The sequence below is a fragment of the Falco rusticolus genome, chromosome 1, assembly GCF_015220075.1.
Source record: "Falco rusticolus isolate bFalRus1 chromosome 1, bFalRus1.pri, whole genome shotgun sequence".
Taxonomy (NCBI): Eukaryota; Metazoa; Chordata; class Aves; order Falconiformes; family Falconidae; genus Falco; species Falco rusticolus.
Genome location: NC_051187.1, coordinates 43,076,850 through 43,099,996, shown reverse-complemented (window position 1 = coordinate 43,099,996; position 23,147 = coordinate 43,076,850). Strand labels below are relative to the sequence as shown.

At 38.5% G+C, this 23,147-nt stretch overlaps 1 protein-coding gene across 3 annotated transcripts in view; it reads right to left on the bottom strand.

Moving 5' to 3' along the window:
• Positions 1-23,147, bottom strand: part of RIMBP2 (RIMS binding protein 2) — a 161,141-nt gene that overhangs the window by 52,694 nt on the left and 85,300 nt on the right. For all 3 annotated transcript variants that reach the window (XM_037376970.1, XM_037376979.1, XM_037376990.1), the window contains exons 5-7: positions 16,728-16,817; positions 9,534-9,656; positions 2,818-2,922 (exon numbers count right to left, since the gene is read on the bottom strand). In XM_037376970.1, the coding sequence (XP_037232867.1) occupies positions 2,818-2,922; positions 9,534-9,656; positions 16,728-16,817 (318 nt within the window). The remainder of the gene's footprint in view (positions 1-2,817; positions 2,923-9,533; positions 9,657-16,727; positions 16,818-23,147) is intronic.

Below are 23,147 nucleotides of genomic sequence, written 5' to 3'. Positions count from 1 at the left end.
ACAGGATGAAAATCAAAAGTTAAAAAATAAAAAAAGCGCCCTTTTTCTTGTTGAGTGGTTATCTAGAATGAGTATCACATGCAGATTTTGTCAAGAGATGTGATGGGCAGAATGCTCATTTAAGTTGTCAGAGATCCTTATCATGAAAGGCAATAATAATTTCAAAATACACAATAGCAACTTAATCACATAATTAGATGTTCAGGGTGAAAATGAGTCTCTGTGCAAAGTCCCTGGAGAAGTATTTCAGACTAACGAATGAAACCAGTGAGAAGGATTAATTATTTCTAAGTAATGCACAGATTAATTGTTACGGTGGATCTTAGTACAGGAATTATGAGCTAAAATTCTAGCAGAACTCAGTGGTAAGTTATTATTAGATAGTAATTTTTAACATAAATGATGTATTCCATGCTACTTCAGGTCCACTGAATATGTATTTAATCACTGGCTACACAGATGCTGAGCTAGTTGCATTGTGTAAAATACCAAATACAATACAACCTTGTTTGTGCTTGAAGTCTATCACGTTATAGCTTAGCACAAATGACTGGAGAAAACAGTATTACAGAGATGTGTCTCCTGTTCCCAATCTGTAACAAAAAGACCCATGTAATGTGGATTTTTTAGATGACTGTAATAAAAATTATAATCATGAAAAGCTGTACCTTTCTTTGGTTTCTTTGCTTTGCCAAGAAATTTAAGTCCAAAATTTATGTGGACGTTCAAATAATAACAGCTGAATATAAATAGAAATGGCATTTTGAAATATGCCTAAAAAGATTCTGAAAGGCTAAAAGAAAATTAACTGGAAGATCTTATTTGGTCAAGAGTTTTCTATATCAAGCAAACTATATTAGATACATCTTTTTATTCAGCTAAGAATGTCCCTCCACGCCAATTCTCTACCAAATTATCATTAGCATTATTATTTCCATGTTTTGATCTAGTCAAGCAAATGGAAAACATTAGTATTGAGAAAATTGCAGCTTTAAGTAGCTTTGGTAAGATTGAAACTCAATACCATGTTTTTTATATTACAGTGAATACTGAAAAGTTGCAGTCTGAATGAAAGATGTCTTAAAGTGATTTGTGAAGCAGAGAATGAGATTGGTAATGAGGTACTTAAACAACTGTTTATTGTGGTGGGCTGACCCTGGCTGGAGTCCAGGTGCCCACCAAAGCCGCTCTGTCACTCTCCTCCTCAGCTGGACAGGGGAGAGAATACAACAAAAGGCTTGTGGGTTGGTATAAAGACAGTGAGAGATCACTCACCAATTACTGCCACAGGCAGAACAGCCTCTACTAGGGGAAATTAGTTTAATCTATTACCAATCAAATTAGCATAGGATTATGAGAAATAAAATCCAATCTTAAAACACCTCTGCCTCTCCACCCCACCCTTCTTCCCCAGCTCAGCTTCACTCCTGAATCCTCTACCTCCTTCCCAGAGCGGTGCAGGGGGACTGGGAATGGGAACTGTAGTCAGTTCATCACGTTGTCTCTGCCACGCCTTCTTCCTCAGAGGGAGGACTCCTCACACTCCTCCCTGCTGTGGGTCCCTCCCACAGGAGACAGTCCTCCACAGACTGGTCCAGCACAGGTCCTTCCCCCAGGCTGCAGTTCTTCACTAACCACTCCACAGTGGGTCCCTCCCACAGGGTGCAGCCCTTCACGAACTGCTCCAGTGTGGGTCCCCGCAGGGTCCCCAGCCCTGCCTCCTCTCCACGGGGCCACAGGTTCTGCCAGGAGCTGTTCCAGCACAGACTGCCCACAGGTCACAGCCCCCTTCAGGCACCCTCTGCTCTTGTGCGGGGCCCTCCCCAGGCTGTGGGTGGGGGTCTGCTCCCCTGTGGGCTCCATTGGCTCGGGGGACAGCCTGCCTCACCATGGTCTTCATCACGGGCTGCAGGGGAATCTCTGCTCTTGGTGCCTGGAGCCCCTCCTCCAGTCCTCGAGCACTGATCTGGGTGTCTGCAGAGCTGTTCCTCTATTCTCATTCCTCTCTCCAGCTACAGGCTCTCATGCAGTTTTTTTTCCCCCTTCTTAAGTATGTTACCCTAGGGGCTCTACCACTGTTGCTGATGGGCTTGGCCTTGCCCAGCAGTCAGCTGGCATTTGGCTCCATCAGACACAGAGGAATCTTCTAGCAGCTCCTCACAGAAGCCACCCCTATAGCACACACCCCCCCCACCAAAAACCTGGCAACACAAACCCAATGCATTTATGAAAAAGAAGATCAACTGTGCTGTGTAAGTATCTTGACAAGGACTTACTTTTATCTAATTTAGTGGAGAAAAGTAGTAAGAATTGCCAGCATCTAGAAGAGGAAGCCAAATAAATCGTAACAAAACATCAGCACGTCAATGAGAATGATTAAGTTCCAGCAAAGTGACAAGGAAATGGTAGATTCCCCGTATTGTGGATATCATAAAATTAGAGCGGGGTTCCTTCCTGACACTTGAGGAATGCACAAATATTCCTGAGCCCAATATAGAGGGAAGCAATGGAAATACAAAGGAAATACATGTATTAGTATTGCTTTTCTCCCTCTTGGGAAATATAAGGACTTACGTATACTAGTCAGGTTAATCTTCACTAGCATAAACATTTATGAATCATTTAGTACAGTCATGTAAATCCAACAGTAAATATCCACTTGTTACAACTGCATCAGCAATCATGCAGAACAATCCAAAATGGGAACCAGTTTGGCGGCTGTGGTTTAAGTTCCTTCAAACCAGGAGATCTGTTTCATGACCTGTGCTCTGTCACTGCAATTTGCTGTTTCACCTGACTTACCCTTTCTCCACTTACCTTCTGCAGGAGTTCAATTTCTTGCTGTTTGGCGTTGAGAACAGCCAAGGCTTGCTCATGCTCCAACTCCAGCTGTTGCCGCCGTTCAGCAGCCTCTCGCATATGCTGTATCAAAGGAAGCAGAAAAATATCAGGAGACTTTAACATATCCGACCTGCAGCCAAACATGCTGCCATTCCCAGGCATGCAGATGTTCATCTCAACATAAAAGCTATCCGGTATCACTGATAGGCAAGCAGGAAACTGGATAGGATTTTAATTCAGTCGGTACTTAAAGAGGCATATTGCCAATGTTAAACAGGCATTTTGACAGCAAACTCTTTTGGGAGATATAAGTCTTGTCATTGACAGCAATGTGGCCTCTGTGATGCACAAGTGAACAGTACCCATTTTATCCATCAGGCACACATTTATATATGGCATTGTGATGAAAAATGAAAGCTTGGAAAATAATTAGATTGACAATTCCCTAAAAGCCTCTTTATCTAGGATACAGTTTTGTGATTTGTTTTGCAAATAATAACCCAAAAGAAATAGCTTACCTTTGCTAATCTCTGCCTATTTATAGCAAATTATACAAAGCAAAACTCACATAGGTGGATTTGGACAAAAGTGACTATACAGTACTCAGAAACAACTTTTAAAGCACAGTTGCTACTAATGATGCAAAGCATTATGAGAAAGGTTCTTGGGAAGAGCACAAGCTGAACAATGTCAAGATACCATTTGAAGATAGGAATCTTTTTCATTACAGGTTAGTATTCTTCTCCCAGTATCATTATAACTTTCAAACATTCGGTTAATAAATGGGAGTTAAGAAAGATCTCTTTATAGATTCTGATCACTTCTCCGCTGAAAATGTTATTAAAAGATTTTTATTTCCCAAATTACATATTACTCCCATAATATCCTCAGAGCAGAGACACAATGTCTTATCTGCAGCACCATGAGTTATTACACTCAAACCTATCAGGAACTGACACTTGGGAACACAAATGAGTGGCTAAAATTGACGAGAACAGCCCAAAATATCTTATTGTGTACGCGAGAAAATTTTATCAAGTGTATTCCTAACCTTCAGTGAGCTGTTGCTCTCTGCTGAGTGTTACCCATAAGAAAGAGGGACAGCACAGTGAGGCTGACTTCTTTTAATCTGGATACATTTGCAAAGGGAGAAGAAATCTCTCCAATACTGTATTTGGCCTCTGCTAGGCATTTATTTATTTTCACTTGATGTGTTGACTAAAAACAACAAAATCATCAAAGATTTTTCCAGTTCATCAGTTTTGACTCTCAACTATGGCTTGTTTTCTAGGAGTTTTGTGAGGATTCAGTATTTTGACTGTAAACGTTTCTGAACTGTGCATTTTGTACAAATCTTAAATGGATCTGTTAATGGTTAATATCTATTCTCAGTATTTAATAATGACCAAAAATAATGGTCCTGATTCTCATCTCATCTGAGTGAACATAACCTATTTTCTACCTAGCATTACTCATGACTTAAACTAGCATGAACCTACATTTACTGAGCTCAGCAGCTTCCATCAAGTCTTATGTAAAACTTGACACTGATAGAGCATCAGCACATTTCTTATATTCAAGAAATGGTGAGGCAGTCAAGTCATTCTCACACCTTTAATTAAAACCTTTAATTACCAAAAAAAAGAACAAAAGTCTCACCTCACTCTCTCAAGGCTTTGCATCAGATTTGGCACAGCATATTTTGATACTGTTAAGTTCTTACTACTTTTAAAAAATTACTACAGAACATTTCTAGTCCTTTGCAAAAACCTATAAATAACTAATACCGTGACCATACAGTGAATCTATAAAATGTAATTAAGAAACAGACTGTGATACATGATCTGTGATTCTTCCCAGCTTTTAATTTTTCTGTTTCCTAAAACACATATTTAATGACCTACAGTTCACTGATTTTAAGGTCAGAAAAGACCATTTGATCATCTAAGCTAATTTAAAAGTACTCTCAGTCATTTCAGTATTGTCACAATCTACTTAGTATTTAAAACAGCAAGGATCTCTTCACCCCAGCATCTGTTCCTGCCCTGGCAGAGCAATTAAATCTCCCTCAAACCAGAAGCGATTCCTTCCCCTCCCACTCTGCTCACACATTGGTTATGTCTGCAAATCTGTTTTGTGCTTCCTATTGGCACATCAGCTGCTGTAATTTCTTCCTCCAAGCCTTGGAGGAATAGGTTAGGGCAGCGGAGAAGGACTGCATAGATCACTAGAAGAACAACAGGGAGAAAGCCCTGAGCTGCTGAATTCTTTCTGCATCTTCCTTCAGGACTGACTTCCACAATGATGACTTTGCCATGGTTTGCATAGGTGGTGGCAATCCATTTGTCCATGTTATTGCTGTCCTTAATGTGAGGCAGGTTAGAACTTTCTAAACACATACATTTGCATTTCCCTTTTTGCACCCTTTCTAGAGGTCCTAATAATGTTACTGTAACATCAGAAAGCAAATCCACATTTAAAGGACATAGAAAAAATACTGTAAGGGCTTCACATCTCAGAACAATTGGCAAATAATGCTCTGTTCTTCAAAGAACAAGTGAAGAAGGAACTGTTACAGCCTATCTTTCAGATCAAGGCAAGAATCCTGCTACACAGCGGAGAATGAACTGGGGACACCGTGCATACCTCTTGTTTCCTTTCAAACTAGAGCTAGACAGCTGTGTAGTATAAACTGTTCCTGAAAGAGCATTTACAGGACCTGCTCAAACAGTTCCTGTTTTTCCAGCTTCCTATTGGGCAGCAGGGGGATTTGACAATGAATAGTCCATCCTAGATGCAACTGTTTCAGTGGTTGCACTGTATTACCTACAGCTGCGAACAAAACGAAACCTATTCCTTCCTATAGCAGTGACTTTTACAGTTCTAAAACATGCAACTAGCTAATGCTACAACAAACTCCAATGGCTTTCAAGTACTAAAGACTGGTTTATGAGACAGAACTCATAGGTGATGCTGAATAGGGAGCAAATCTAATTCTCACCCAAGTACTCTTATCAAAAGACTCACCATCTGCGCTCGCAGATGGGTGGGCACCATTACAGTGAAATGAATGGGGAAAGCTGGCCGAACACGTCAGAAAATCGGAACTATTCTATGTAAGAGGCACTGTGAAGATTCTCAGAAGTTAGCTAATTCGGCAATGTCATTTTTCCCTTTCTCCTTTGTTGATAAATCCTGATTTTCTCAAAGGAGAAACTGAATTCTCTTTGATAGGGAAATGAGACTAAATATTTCTCAGAACTTTCCAATGGTTGGAAAGCTGCAAACCATTGTTTAAACTACTAGTCTCCGAGTATATGAGGACACGCATGAAATACAGAATTAACTGCATCTGCTTGGGCATAGTTTAGTGCTAAAAAAGAGATTTAGGATTTCAAGTCTGTTCAAGGTACTCTGCCAGCTCAGAAGGGTTCTGCTCAAGGGACAGAACTACTGAACATGAAGATCCAGGATCTCTATATCCAGCAGGCAATTTTTGTTTCAGTGAAGGAAAGTTTTTGAAGGAGTTCTTAAGCAGAACAGTGAGATTTACAGATTGTTTCTCCCACAGCCGTTAAAATATTATTGCAGTAGAAGTTAAGCAAAATCAGTCAATCAGATTCAGCTCCTCTACAGAAGAAATTTGGAGGAATCATTAAGTCAAATGTCAGTAGATAACCTAATTGAGGAGTGGAGAAATGTCCACTGTTTGCTACAGCCACAGAAGAATGTATGTTTTTTTAATTTGTTTTAGGAAAAGAAAACACAGTCTATCATTAGAGAACTTTCAAGTGTTCAAAAAAAATACAAGCCTAGCAAAATTAGTGTCTGTACATGGTACAAGGAATAAGTTTAATTGTTTATGAAAATGGGTTTTCTTAGCAGCATAGGAGTCCAGATAATAGTAATTCGTATTTTGATTTGATTAAATGAGAATTAATACCAATTTACTTAAGTGCAAAGTTTAATCCTCAGATGTTTTATGAGCCATGAATTTACAGTTCATTTATTTTCTAGACTTTTTTTCCTCCTAGCCTTCTACTATGTGCTCCTTGAAGAAGTGAATTTCTGCAGCTGTCATGCTGGAATCCCACACAGGATGGGCACAGGCAAGCCGTAGCTGTTAAAACAGCTTCTAGGTGTTGATCCTGCTTACTGTAGACACTAGCATATGGATTACAGTAAAAGAGCAAATTAGAGATAAATGTCTGTGGAACTGAGAGTTTTGCATTCCCCAGAAGAAAATGAAAGAAATAACAGAAAAAGTAAATTATCTTCCATTGCTAGAGAAAACATCCCTACTTATTCCTGGGGAAAGCTGTATTAGTCTAAAGACAGTTAACAGTGTATCACTCTTTCATTTAATTACACAGTTTAGTTTTCCTTTCCCAGTAGATGTATGTCTTATTTGCACATCATTCTAGCCTTATTCTATCAGTACTACCTATTGACTGGTAAATAGGACACTGATAATTCACTGCGCAACAATACCTCTAACAGTTAACTAACCTTGGCATTGCCTAGTATGTGATTTCAACAGCTCATGTTTCCAGAAGACGCTGGAATAAAGTCAGTTTACAGAGTAGTCAGCTTACTTCTGATAACTTCTTTAGAGGCTTAGCAAGAGGGACGTAACTTAGAACCACCTTTTATTTCCGTCTGTAGCTGGAAAACCTTCCCCTCACCTCTTGAGTGATATCAAACAAAGCTTGAGATAAAGTTTCAGCAACATATTACCAGTGCAACAACCCAAAAATAAAATCCCTCCTTCCCAAAATTCAGACAGATAGGTAGCTATTTTCACTATAATCACCTCCAACAGCCCAGATCTATTATGACGCACCCAAAAGCAAAACTATTTTTCCCCTTTTAGAGTGAGTCTGATGCAAGTCAGAGTCATTAAGAAATCAAATTTTAAAAAAGCAATTTACTTATGACAAGCATTGGCTGAAGCCTCCTAGCATTATTAAAACATTCTATGAAGAAAAGTCTTGCTTGACATTTAAGATCTCAGACCATTTATTTCCATCTTCACCTACTCCCAGAGCATCCATCTTTCCTTTACCAGCCACTTCAGTATTTTGACAAAAGGAAAACTTTGGGCCTGAGAAGATGAAAAAGAAGCAGCTCTTTGGCAGTCTGTCAAAAATGTTTCAGCACTGAATCAATGCTCCATTCTAACCAAACACATCCTGCATTTTTCTGAATGGTGTGAATTACAGACACATGTTTACAAGTGTTTTCTCTCTCAAGAATTCTCACTGTAGTCCTCAGCAGTGCAGTTCCTCCACTGATGTAAACAGCTGTATAACTGCATGAATTCTTTCTTTCTTTCTTTCTCTGTGGCTTTTTTTGTTTGGTTTTGGATTTTTTTTTTGTTTTTTGTTTGCTTTTTAAATAATCTTAGTTGCTTAACCCTCTTCAATGCATGTTTTGGTGGCAGTTTTCCACATTACAACTTCCATATTTTCTGCAACTAAGAAAACCTGGGAACAGTGGCCCATTCAAACCAGTTTGTTTTTCTACCACATCATATGCTTCCTCCCACTGGCTCCCTCTACCTCATCACACTGGATACCAGCTCATTTTCTGTAACTGACTTTTCAGACCCTTCTCCACTACTCCTGATCCAAATGTCAGGTTTGGATTATCAAGTTACTGACATCCATCTTTATTTAATCAATGAGATTCAGGAATCTGGCTGTTTCCTAGCAAAGCACTGTTTCCTTCCCACCACTAGAACATTTTTTGCTCTTTGTTTCAACATACACAAATTATTGCCTCCTTGAATTAACTGGTTAAGCAATAATCTCTTGGTTGATTCCATTTTCCAACTGAATTTTACTCTTACGTGACCCCATCATCTCAGCTAGATCTTCGCTCTGTTAGATCCATCTGGTGAATTCCACTATTCATAGAATTAGTTTGTCTCCTGGCACTACACACAATAACCAGGAATACAGAAGCAGGACAGCATCTTCAACTACACAGTGAAACCTCTACAGAAGAATACATTTATGATTCAAAATGCATAATTTAATTTTTCCAAGTTGAAAAGGAAGCAGCAAATTGGTAACATGAAGCCAATTGTGTATCTACAAAAAAAGCACTGCTAGACACCAACGTACTAAGCTTCTCTAGAAGCATGTTAAAAGAAAGGTAGATACGTACCAGGCACTTAATTCTTTCTAAATAAGACCTCTTTAATGACAACAGCAGGTTTTGCAACCCTGTCCTGACAATGGGATGCATTCTGCACAGGCAATATGAGCTGGTACCAACAGCTTGTTTCACAAAGCCACAATAACATTTTGCATCAAGTTAGCTGGCAGGCATAGGTCTCTTAAAAGTAAACTATCTTGGCAGTTGTTCATATTTCCTTCATCAGCAGAGTCACTTCTCATTCATTTCTTCTCATCTTGACTTACATCCAATAGCTGTGTAGTGAAAACCTACATCCAATTACTTATGAAGTATCAGACAAAGATCTGTAAAAATGTCTCTCCTCTGACAGTTTGAGATCCCTTGCAGGTAGCCTACTGTACTCCATATGTTCTATCACAGATAATAGGGGCATTCAGTCCCCTAGTATGGAATGCACTTATTCTTCCGTGACTCATTGAATCAACATCAGGAATATTAAACAAGGAATAGAAGCACTGGATTGTTGGACTTTATGGCACTACACATACCTTTAGGACCTGCTCTAAGTTCTCCAGCTTGGCTTGGAGCTGGTGTTTTTTCTTTAGAGCCAAATCTCGTTCTTTGGTCACTCTGAGAAGGCTTTCTCTAAGATGGTCATAGTCTGATTTTACCTAGAAAAAAATTAAACATGATTATTGCCCCAACAGCTAATTAATGGAGAACTATATCTGACACAAACATTTCTGCATGTTAACATGGAAAAAGGGAAAAAAGTTCAAAGGAAATAGGAAAGAAGCATAAAAAAATGGAAAGGAATGTTCACTGAGGAAATTGTGTGTCTTGTGTACATAGAATCATAAATTCATAGTATCACCTAAGTGGGAAAGTCCTTTGAGATCAAGTCCAACCGTTAACCCAGCACTGCCAAGCCCACCACTAAACCACGTCCCTGAGTGCCACACCTACACATCTTTTAAGTAACCTCCAGGGATGGTGGTTCCACCACCTCCCTGGGCAGCCTGTTCCAATGCCTGACAACCTTCCTAATATCCAATCTAAACCTCCCTGGTGTAACTTGAGGCTTTTTCCTCTTGTCCTGTCACTTGTTATGTGGGAGAAGAGACCGACCCCCTCCTGTCTGCAGCCTCCTGTCAGGCAGCTGGAGAGAGCAGATAAGGCCTCCCCTGAGCCTCCTCCTCTCCAGCCTAAACACCCCTGGATCCATCAGCTGCTTCTCATCAGACTTGTGCTCCAGACGCTTCCCCAGGTCCATCCCCCTTGTCTGGACTCATCCAGCACCTCAACATCCCTCTTGAAGTGAGGGGCCCAAAACCGAACCCAGGATTTAAGGTGCAGACCCACCAGTGCCAAGCAGAAGGGGACGATCACTGCCCCAGTCCTGTTGGCCACACTATTTTGGACACAAGCCAGGATGCTGTTGGCCTCCTTGGCCACCTGGGCACACCGCTGGCTCACGTTCAGCCGGCCCTCAACCAGCACACCCAGGCTCTTTTCAGCCGGGCAGCTTTCCAGCCACTCCATCCCAAGCCTGTAGTGTTGCATGGGGTTGTTGTGACCCAGGTGCAGGACCCAGCACGGAGCCCTGAACTTCATACAGTTGGCCTTGGCCCATCAGCCCAGCCTGACCACAATCCTCTGCAGAGCCTCCTCCCCTCCAGCAGATCAACACTCCCCACCAGCTTGGTGTCGTCTGCAAACTGACTGAGGGTGCCCTCGAACCCCTTGTCCAGATCATAAACAGAACTGGCCCCAGCACCGAGCCCTGGGGAACACCACGTGTGCCCGGCCACCAGCGGGATGTAACTCCAGTCACCACCGCTCTTTGGGCTCGGCTGTCCAGCCAGCTTTTTAGTCAGCATACAGCACACCCATCACAGCCGCGAGCAGCCAGGTTCGCCGGGAGAATGCTGTGGGAGATGGTGCCAAAGGCTTTGCTAAGGTCCAGGTAGACATCATCCACAGCCTTTCCCTCATCCACTAGGTGGGTCATCTTCTCATAGAAGGAGGAACATGTATGAATGAAACATTTAAATGAAACATTTTTTTTTCCCCACAAGGACCACAATCTGGCAACCAAACTGTAGTTATGCATATTTTATGCAAATTTAAATAAATATACTATATAATGCACAAAATAAATTACAACCAAACAATTCCTAATATTTCTGTATCTCAGAGGCATCAGACATGGGTGTGCTACGTAAAGGGGCAAAGTTCTAATATATATATGGAAATATAACTCACAAGTACATTTTTCAAGACTATTCCTTAGTGTAAACTGATTTCAGAACTTAGGTGATCAACCTATGCCAACATTTGAAATCAGTGTCTCTACAACTCAAAAATAGGTATTCTTCTGCAACGAAACCCTTGCTCTCCCTTAAAACATTTGCATACAGAAGGTTTTTAAAGGCTCAGATACTCACCAAGTAGGATTTGTTTTCCTGTTTAATTTACTTGGTGTGAGCTCAACCACTTCAGTATTGACTAAGTCTTTTTATACAGGATTTTGTGAATCATAAATGATAGCGACTACTTCATAAACACACACAGAGAATAAGAAAACACAATACTAAGCTACTTCATCCTGACACAGAAAAGTTCTGTCTTCAATTCAGATCAGCTGAAATTTTGATTTTTTATCTCTGATCATTTTATGACTTTATGTCCCCTATTGATGTACAACAATCAGATTGTTACAGCTTGTATCATATCAGAAACTGCATTTTTTTTTTACAATAAGAATGAAAACCCACCAGCAATGATCACCCAGGTAAAAAACATACGTAATGTTCACATACTATTTCCACTTCCCTGCAATGTTGATAGAAGGTAAGAAAGCAAAAGAAATAGCCATATTTTAGTGAACAGCATTCCAAGAAGCATCTGTTTTCCTTTGTTAACCACAACACAGCACAGAAGCATAAACAATGCTGACAGGATTACTGACTAAGGAAAGGCAAAGCACTACAAAGTATTGGGATAAGCATAGCCTTTAACCTTGGTGCAGCTCATGTTTCCTTCTAACCAGTTAAGGAAGTGACAAGTTCTTTTTTTCCACTTTAATTACTGTAATTTCTTGGGTTTTTTAAAGAACCAATGGCATTAAGCAGTATCTGACATGGATATCTCCCGGACATTTTCTAAAGTGATCTTTTAGAAACTGATTCAGCCTTTCTATTTGCCTTCTGGCTCCAGTTTGTTAACTTGCAAATTCTGCCATGGACCAAACAATCTAAATGGTCGCAGCCAGCCCTTGTATTCATCTCTGCAAGAGGGCTCTTTAGAGTGCAGTGGACTAGAAAAAAGAAAGAGGGAAATGGAATAAATCATGTTTTCCACAAGAATTGATGCAATTATTGCCAACCTCATGATTTTTTTTTCTGTGCACAGATTTTTCTTCTTCCTCATTTCTTCATAACTAAGGAAACTATTAAACAATGGATTTACAGACTCTATTAACTTCCTGCATCCTTTGTATTGTATTTCATTGCTCAGACCAGTCAGTGTTTATTGCTGAAGAATAATGGAGTGGAAAAAGGAAGCAATGAGGTATCACTATCAACAATGCAATTTTGTTATTGCCTGTGATTCTCTGTTCATTTACTGAGGATAAATGAAGTACCATATTTGGAACAAGTTTCAAGAATAGGTTAATTTTTCTCAGGCTTTAGTTTTCCCTGTCTCTAAAAACAATTGATACCAACTAACTACTTTTGTAAAGAATTTTCTAAAACTTACTAGTCATCATAGTCTGAATAATTTTGCGGACCTGGTGAGTGCAGCACCTTTCTGCCATGTGCTTTTCCCTGCTGGCAGTGAAAGAGCTATCAGAACAAAAGGTACCTATCAAGCTGTTAATGTAATTTTTGAAAGAGGTAAGTTAGAGACAGGTAGAACTGTAAATATTTTATACATGTCAGAACCTTTCATTTAGGATCTCAAAGTCCATATCTAAATTAAAGTTTAGGAATACAGAAATGGTTCTGATAATTTATCTTTTTCTTTTGGCAGATCAGCTTTCAAACAAAGTTCTGTGTACATCTTCATTTTGCAAGCTGGAAAGAACACAAGCAAAACTACCAAGCACCTTCCGATAATTACTCTTACTTCCAGCAACACTGATAACTTAGTCTTTCTACAGGGCATTCTTGCCAAGACTTTCTCCTCTAAAGGTTGTGTATCACACAGAATGCTGTGATACACCCATTTATATAACCCATAAGGCAGTATAAAACTTGACAAGTCTATAATTTGTTTTTTTGTTGTTTGTTTAGAAAATGTTTGTTCTTAAATGTGAATTTAATGCTGTTTGTTATCATAGGCTGTTTAAGAACATACGGGATATACATGAATCTGAATTACACACAGAACACATCAAAACATCAGTGTTCCCAGTGGCAAAACCAGTTGACTTAAATAGAGCGCCATCATAAACAGTTCTAATTTCATGACAGAAAGAGGGAACATTTTGATCTATGATGTTTATCTGTTTGATGCATCAACCAATTTTTCTTCCCATATCTTCAAACTTACTAAATGTGCTGTCATTTGAGTCAGTTATGAAGGCCAGAATATCACTAAGGTGTCTTCCACTACCTGAGCACTTAAAACAGAAACTAGTTATTGAAAAACAGCACGCCAGAACAAACCAGCAGTTTATTTCATTGGTGGGAAGCTCTATCAGCCTTATAACCCACCACCTGCCTTAATTCTAGACATTAAGAGACCTGCCAATTTCTCAAACAACGACATTGTTCAGAAAACATTATGAAGAAACTACCACGAAAATGGTATGATTTCATGTACTGTGGAAATAAATTCTGAGCATATAAAGCCTGTTCTATTTTTACACAAAAACAGTAGCCCATATACATTCAGATGAGCAGGAAAACAAGTTAAAGCCCAGTGTCACAGCACTCCTAAGGGGACAAAATCTTTTCACAAGTACTCCATTCCAGGAATGCAAATTTGTTTCTCTTATGCAGAGTACTAAAACTGTATCAGGTAAATTATGTATAATTTCAGCTTTATTTTGTGGTTTTAAAAGTACTCAGCCTCGTACCTCCTCCCTTCTAGAGTCAAATTTCAGCAACTACATTGTGTAAAAATGAGCAGTAGTTTTATTTGTGCTACATAACAGAATGCACAAATATTCCTCCAGTCCCATTTGCTTAAAGTTGGCCTGTTTTTCAGGCCAGCTCTCAAGGGTGAAAAAGAATAAATTTTAGGCAGGTTTTCCCCTTCAGGGCTGAGCCCTATCTCTGTTAGAATTCTGCTCCAACCTCCACATCCAAAGTTGTATATTTTCACACTTTCTGAATAGTAAAAAAACAAACAGCAAACCCCAAGTAATTCCCTCAGAAAATCTGTTATGCAAGAAGGAAAACATAAGGTTTGTTAACATTCAGGGCATACTGCAAAGATTGCATATTGTTAAAATTGTTGAAAGTGAGAGGGTACACTTAATGCAAGTCTTTGATCTTACTGAGGCTATGATATTAAATTAGTAGTACAGGTATCCAGAACTGCTGCACTGTGCCTTTCACAGTACTTCCAAGTATTTGAAGAAACAAACCCCCATGTAAGTATGACAAATACTGACACTACAATAATAAAAGGTAATTTTATGACTAATTTAGTGACTGTCCTGTTTTTGGCTGGGATGCAGTTAATTTTCTTCTTAGTAGCTAGTACAGCGCTTTTTTTTTATGTAAGGACAATTTTGATAAGGCACTGATGGTTTTAGTTGTTTCTGGGTGATGTTTATACTAAGTCAAGGACTTTTCAGTTTCTTCGGCCCTGCCAGCCAGAGGGCTGGAGGGGCGCAAGAAATTGGGAGGGGACACAGCCAGGACAGGTAATCGGAACCAGCCAAAGAGGCATTCCATACCGTGGGATATCATGCTTGGTACAGAAACTGGGTGGGTTAGCTGGGGCCTGAGGATTGTTGCTCAGGGACTGGCTGGGCATCGGTCAGCAGGTGGTGAGCAGTTGTACTGTGCATCACTTGTTTTCCTTTCTCCCTTTCCCTTTGGATTTTATCCTTTTCCTCATTACATCTGTTATTGTTATTATTACTGTTCTTTCCTTTTTATTCTGTTTGAATTATTACATTGTTCTTACCTCAACCCTTGAGTTTTACATTCCTTTCTGATTCTCCTCCCTATCCCTCTGGGTTGGGGGGAGTGAGCAAGCAGCTACGTGGTGCTTGGTTGCCAGCCAGGGTTAAAACATGACAGTGCCTAATGTGTCAAAGGTTGATATTTTACCTTTATATTATAAATTGCTTTTACTAGGTTTTGCAATGTACCTCAAGCTCTTCACTATAGTAAGAGAAAAACATTACCTGTAATAAAGCATTATTTACTGCATGGTTCTTCACTTTCTGATAGCAAGAAGGCTAACACTTTTAGCGTCACCAGTATACTCAATCTTCACTGCATTAATGTTGCATGCTATTCCTGTGTCAGCTAGAATATAAAACTGCCCAAGCAAGACTTTATGTGCCTCATCAAGTAAAGAGCAAAACAAAAATAAAGAGAAAAGAAAAACATTAGGAAAGGGAGCAATTCTAGACAGATGGATTAATAAAATTAAGTAATGCTATGATACACACGGCTTCCTCCTATCATGAAGTATTCTCACACTGTCTTTTTATATTGCAACAATTTAAATGCTTCAGCAACAGGAAATTTCAGGTCTGCTTCAATACCAGGTGCTACACACAAAGTGTAGAGAACATGCATAGCCATCTATGAATTTTAGTAATTCTTATTGTCTCAAGGACTTAATCAGACCTCCTTTGCTTTGGAAATTCAGCAGTGAACTACTCTGTAAACATGAACCAGTCAGAGATATCAAAGCAAGCGGTTACCACTGCTTTGCAAGCTTTGAGGATGGGCTTTCATCACAGCCTGTGTGAGTTACAGCTCTTCTGATATGAATGAGGTTGCCGAGCAACTCACTTAAAGCCCTGTAGAAATCTCAAATTGGAGTTTTTATTTTTAGCTAAATGTAGCCCTGTAAAGTGGCTGTTCATGATGTTTCTTCCACTGAGTGCGTATGTGGTGAGGTAAAGCACATCAGCCACTCCTCCCATGCTAGTCACGCCATACAGTATTTGCCATAGGTATAATCACACTGTAGTCAGAAAGATATTTTTTATCCCATAACAGGCACAGAAAAGAACTGGAGAAAAATCTTTGCTATAAAATTAGTTTTTATATTAGGATCTGCAATAGCTGCAATTATGCTATGCTACACGGGAAATAACTGCTAAATAGACTTTTGGGCAAGACCTTTTCAACATCTTATTACGAAATTTTAAAATGCAAATGAAAAATGTGGAAGGATAGGAAAAAGACCTCCTAGAAAGAAATCATTCCTATCAGTATTTTTCAGAAAAAGAGAAATTTTCAATCAAGTCTCATCAAAATCACCAAAAGCCTTTTTACCAAAGCATAATACCAATTTACAATACTAAGAAAATATGCATCAGAGGAATGATGTACCTCTCTGAAGTCTATCTGTCTTACATTTTCACTTGAAAATAACATTTGTTCATAAAAATAATGTTTTGTAATTTTTAATGAAAATATTTTCTGTTCTCAAGTAGAAGCAGCAAATCAGAAAAAATGACTACACAATCCACTTCCATCCACTCTGCAGCCTGATTTTTGTAATAAATGAATGTATGAGATCTGTGCTTATGATGTTACCTGGTCATATTGCAGTGCTTTTGCGGACACACTTGCATACTGAAGGCTCAGGCGATTCTTTTCTTGGACAGCATCCTTCAGTTCATTTTCCTAAAACACAAATAAAGACTGCTACAGGCCATTTATCTCCATTACAGTACATCCTATTAAGTGCTTAAGGAAGCTATGTTTTTGCATTTGGTATTAACAAACTATTAAGAGTAATATCAGGCACACAGCCAAAGGCACTGAAGGTGCAGAATCAGCAGATTAGCTTGCAATTACAGTTGGCTCTATTGTAAACCCACATGTTTCCAGTAGATGATCTGATTAAAGACGTGCAAGCAAAAAGAGATGACCTGACTTTACAGGCCTGGTGCCTATAAAAATAACAATTAAAAAATGTAGATGTAACAAAGAGCTCAAACCTGGCTGCCTCACATACAGCTGGGAAAAGAAAGAGACTTGGCTTTCAGAAAAATAGTAATGCTATCGAACTTAAGTCTTGAGAAGGCATTTTGAGGACAAAAGCCAACAAGCGGAACGTATACTTATGTACACATTTTTATATTCACGTATCACACTTTTAATGGACATCTATAGATAATATAGGTATATATACATATCCTAATACAGATGTTGTTAGAATCTGGGTAGAGTATCTATGCACTACAGTGGGAGGCAAATCAGAAATGCAGATGGAAATCAAAAGGCAAGTAACCCATGCCTAAAAGATTAAGGTATTAACTACAGCCTCAGTAATGTATTTTTATTTGATTAGACAGCACTACGAAGAGGAAAATTCTAAGAGTAAATAAAACTCAAATATATAGTCAAAGGTTAAACTAGAGAGGTGGAAATGCTTTGTTAGGTCACACATCAAAGTACATGTAGCTCAGGAAAAAAACAGCATCATCCTCCAATATTTCTGACAGTTTTTTGCACAAGTTCACAAATGTAGTTATCTGGGATTAAACCTTAAATTGAATTCCTTATGACAGCTGCAGTCAGTCATGCTCGGTGATCTGTAATCTTTCCATCCCACAGTGTGCATTATACATTATCTTCTGAAATCATTGGTTATATTTGCCAAAAACTAGTATATACCAAGGAGGGCAAAACTGGGCCAACTTTTGAGTGATTTGAATTAATTTATGGCTTTACACCATTAAAATCCACACAATCAGTAGATTTCTCTGCTAATTCTGATGAGATCTTAAGAAAAACTGTTCAATTAATGCCTTATCACAATTTATCTTTAAATTCTCAATATGAAAAAAATATAAACTGCCAATTTTTTATCTACCAAGGTAAGCCTTAAAAAAGATATTTAAAGATTCTGATATTTAAATGTTTTTCATATACTGGAACCAAAAAACTTGCTATTTTAAGTACACCTTTCTTCAGTCAATTTCAAAACTCTCTGCACACAAGATCATGTTTTGAATGGAAAACTAATATTTTCAATGAAAAGAAGTTGTTAAACTGGTTATCTAAATTGCTTCCTAAGCTTCATTACCTGATCATCAGAACTAGTGAAGCTTACAGATTTTTGCCTGATGGCTACTTGACTAATACCTAAGAAGGTGTGACATCCAAGTCTGATTGAAATTAACCACTGGGTTAAAAATTGGTCAGCTAAATGGATAGTGAATAGTTCTGCTTAGAAAGTGGGATTAAAACGTCAGTTTCATAAAAGATTTCCCACAGAAAAGGTAATTCTGAATAACTGTGATTTTAACATATCAGTTAATTCTGCAGAAGGTACTCCATTTCTGCCCACACCTCGAATGCCAACCTTACTAGTTAAATTTGAACATAAACAAAAGATAGTGAAGATTAGTTCATCTTAAGTAATAACATGTTACAACACCATCATGGTATAGTATCAGAACATCTCATCATCTGTGGGAAGCCGTTCTCTTGACTAAGTGTCAAGGGCTACTGCACTGAACTAAACTAAGATGACAAACTGCAGCATATTCACAGTCTCCTGACTGCAGATATACCTACCAACTCACACATAAAGAGCTCAGCAATTATAATTTTTCATGTCTGTTCAGTCTGTTGTTCAGGGCGCAATTAAAAGCAGCAGTCAGGCTCTGTGAGATGCTAGACAGTTCTGAAGGCCAAAACCAGAAGCATTTCTTAGCTCACAATGCATTTTCAATGGTGTGAATCAATACATATTTTTATAATATCAAACTGCACAGAACACTTCCTTGGATATGCAAATAAATCAGTGTGCTATTAATTGCTGAAAGTCACTTGAAAAGCATTGTGTGTCTATTCTGCACTTCACAATGTAAAAATAAACCACATTACCTGCTCTGAAACCTTACAACTGCAGGTTTTGTCAAGTCAGATTCGACACTGACTTTAACAGATCAATTTGCATTTGTTACAAATCAATACTGCTCACCTGGCTTTAATGGGGAACAAGTGACAATGAGTTATCAGGTTTTAATAATGTTATTAAAAGGAATTCAAGCAGCAAACAGCAGGGAGGAAAGGAGGAGTAATTGACAGCAATCTAGGCCAGCATCTTTGTCACCCTACTTAAATTCTCCAGAACAGAGAATATTTTATGATAGATGGCACAGCAACTGGGATGGCTGTTAGTCCTACCTGAATAAAATATATTTTATAATGTTACTTGCAAGGATGAATAGAAGTAGGGCAGTAACCATCCCAGTTTCATTGGTCCTTAGTTATAAGCCTACTACGTTTGGCTTGTGTCTCTGTTCATCATAGCTGCTCTCAGCATTCTTCCACATTTACCAGGGTAAAGCCCACCTATATTGGCCATCCCAACTAAATCTGTAAAGATCAAGAATCCCCTGGAAACAGTAGCAGGAATTACTGTTACACTTCTAGCCTAAAACATACAGAAAGAGAGACCCAGCAACCAAACCTCAGGTGCAAAATTTCCACTTGCAGTATTTGCAGTAAGGATAGAATGTATTTGTATATATTATCAGTGTGTTTGGAAGTGACATAAATACATGTTCACTTACAATATTTAGACTGCTTGCTGTCACAAAAAGCATTACAGAACAAAGCATAAATGACTTTTCAAAGGTCTTAGAGCAAGTAACATGTGGTAAAAGCCAGAAATTGAACCAATATCTTGCAAATTTTAGCCAAGTCCCTTTACTGAGCTGTCTTCTGGAAATGATCCACGTCATAACTACTGTAAACTCAGAAATTCCCACAATATTAGTTTCAATTTGTTTACCTGAGTCATCTCTCAACAACAATGAACCTTTACAACAGGGGCTTTGACAGAAGAATTCTGGCAGATTCAGTAATTTAGCTGCTGCATAGAATTATCAGTCATGAACCTGAAAGTAACCCATGACATGGTTTAACTGAAGCGGCACATAACTACTGCCCAAAGCGCAACACATGCTAGTTTATGTGTAGTATACATGAACAGTATTTCAGCAAAGTTATGTTCTCTCTCAAAATTCCTCATGACCAGTTTCTCCAGTGCTGAATCTTTCCAGATGCTAACTGTTACTTGGAGAACCACACTTACAGTACTTACTATGTCTCCTCCTCTCTTGTCACTGGATACCACCTGGAATTTTGCAAATGATAGTTATGCATCACTGCAGTTTGTGATTTACTGTCTAATCCATTGACTTTGGTGAAGTAATCCATTCCTTAACAGTATCTGCCTCAATATTTTCCAGATCAGTTGAACATAAATCTTCAACAAAAAAAGACCACAGCTGCCATAGAACTAAACTCCATGCAATAGACAATTCATGTATCAAAAATAAGAATTGAAGTAATGTAGAGGAAAAGCACATTTTTACTGTTCTCTTCCACGTACAAACCAGAAAACTAAAATTTCTGGTATAAATTCTTATTGGCCCACAGTCAACCTCTCAAAGTTGCTGGTTTATGGCTGCTCTTCTCAGAAGTGCTGTCAGACCCCCACTGCCTATACGACCATTTGAACTGGGGCCAGAGTGGCATGCAAAAACGTGGGGTTTGTTTTGGGGGGAATCCAACACATTTGATTATCATTTGACTATGTTGTCAGTTGTCTTCATTAGGATTTTATGACTGGATCCTGAAAGAGCACTGAAACTTCAAACACATTTTAAGATGCCTTATAAAAATCCCAGCTTCTCACACATGAAGGCTGACCTTTCTTAAGCTGCTATACTGAAATAAAAAGAGTATTTTTCCATTCTCTCTCCTTTACTTGGCAGCCAGCACTGAATGCATTAACAACAGGGCAACACTTCTCACTGTAGCTCTTACAAGTGCCAATTCCAAACAGAACCTCCAAGTCAACAAAAAGAAGAGGTCAGCAAATACATAGGGCAGCCATCACAAATGACAGACTTCCTGGCAATAGGCTGGGTACATGCTTCTTGCCTCCAGCTTGCTTGTGAGTGCTAGGAATTCTCCGCCACAGACTTCTACATTCTCAATTTAATAACTCTACCAAATTCTAAAGGGAACATGGGAAGAGGCACCACTATGTTATGACTTGGACCTAAGAGGAGATTTTATAGGATTTTGCAACTCATTTTGGAGCTTGACATGATTTAAATTTTTAAACTTCTTGACAACAAACCAGTACCTGCCCAAAAAACAAACCTTCATAAAGCATTTCCATGCACTCTTTCCTCATATTTTCTTTTTACAATTAGCTTTTGACTTCTTTTTACAAATCTAATGAGTTTTGTCTTTTTTTTCCCCTACTGCCTTCTCCCCTGTTCTTCATTTATTCACTGTATGTAACAATCCGAAGAATTTAATTGTGCCTAAGAAGCAACATTTTACTGGAGTCAAATAAGGACTACCATTTAACCTATACAAATCAATCCAACACAGCTGTTAATAAAGACAAGTAGAGTGAAGATTAAGAACTCATCAAGCCAGTTAATCCAAGACACAGTATAAAGGCAAATGCTGACTAAATGTTACCAGACTAATGCACAAGTGAGAAGGATGTAGTACTTCATACTTCCAAAAAAGCTTCTCGTAAGTCTCCAGAGTCTTGACCATCAGGTTTCAATTATTAGTTGAACAGTCTGTCACCCCCTTCCTAATTGTGTTTCACAGTATCCATTTTAAAAAAATCAAAGGTTTGAAGCAATTTAATCACTAGCCTAGCAGGCATCCAAAAATTTTACAGAGAAATGAATGTGGAAAATTAATGATAAGGAAAAAAACAATAGAAGCTGTATGCAGAACTATTTCACCCTCCCCCAGAAAGTATGGTCATAGATTAGCATCAACTAGCTACAGAAAAAAACAAACCCAAACTTTTCCTGATCTATGTAGGCAGAAGTTGCATAGAGCTTAGATTGCTCCTGCTTAAGTTTTTTTACCAAGTTAAATACAGGAAGTGTAAACCATACTTACATAGATGACATATGTGGTGGTATGTCAATTAAGCTCTATTCATGTCAGGACCATAAGTAGGACAATTTGCAAAAAGAATCTGAAAAGTCTTAAGCATGTCTATCTCACAAGGGTATTTTCTGCAGAACGTAAGGAATGCTTCAGGCATTCTCAGCTCAGACAGGCAATTTGATTTAAGAAAACACCGCTAAGGATGATGTTTTCAGAATCTGCAAAGTAAACCAAATCAGAAAATTGACAGCACTCTCAAATGCATACAAACACAAAGTCCTGCAGTGTGCTATTTTTTAAAGGATGCCCAGAGCACTACACAGATATAAAGGCTCACACAGCAGTACATACTTCACAAAACATGAGATGATTAATAAAGAAATATCCATGAAAAAATAACAATACATTTTGTTACTTTATATATAAATTGCATCTTTTTAAGTGCAGAAATGAAGGCAAAAATGTGTGTTTCTAAGAGAGCAAAAATAAAAATTCTCCTATGGATATGAGGACTGAATATAAAAATTCACAGTAGGAGGATGACTTCTGTAGATACAATACAATCTGACACCACTGTCGGGGTAACAAGGTTCTACATTGCCTGGAGAAAGGCATCTGTTTCACTGTGTGCTAGTTTGCTCATCTGTCAATTATTTTTGTTTAAAAAAATGTTATACGCTATTCATTTATTTGTAGCTCTTTTTCTTTGAGACTTATTTCTGCCAGTAACCTGGAATGACTGTATTGGAACATTGATCATAATCCCCTGTGATAGTTCTCTATTTTGACGATACAATAATAGAATCAATCCAAGAGAAAAGTGAAAACCTCTAGTCTACAGATACTTAAAAAGGAAAAATGAAGAATCTTCTGATCTTTTCTCATGTATTTTTTGTCCTGCAAATGACTAATTTCTAGGGTCAGGTTCATCACTACCAATTAATTTTTTTCTTCTTGTAAGAGCTAGATTTTAAAGGCAAAGCTGACTTACCCTGAGTAGTACACAGTGGAACTATTTAAGAACCTCAACATGGACAAGTAAAGAGCTAGGTTGAGAGG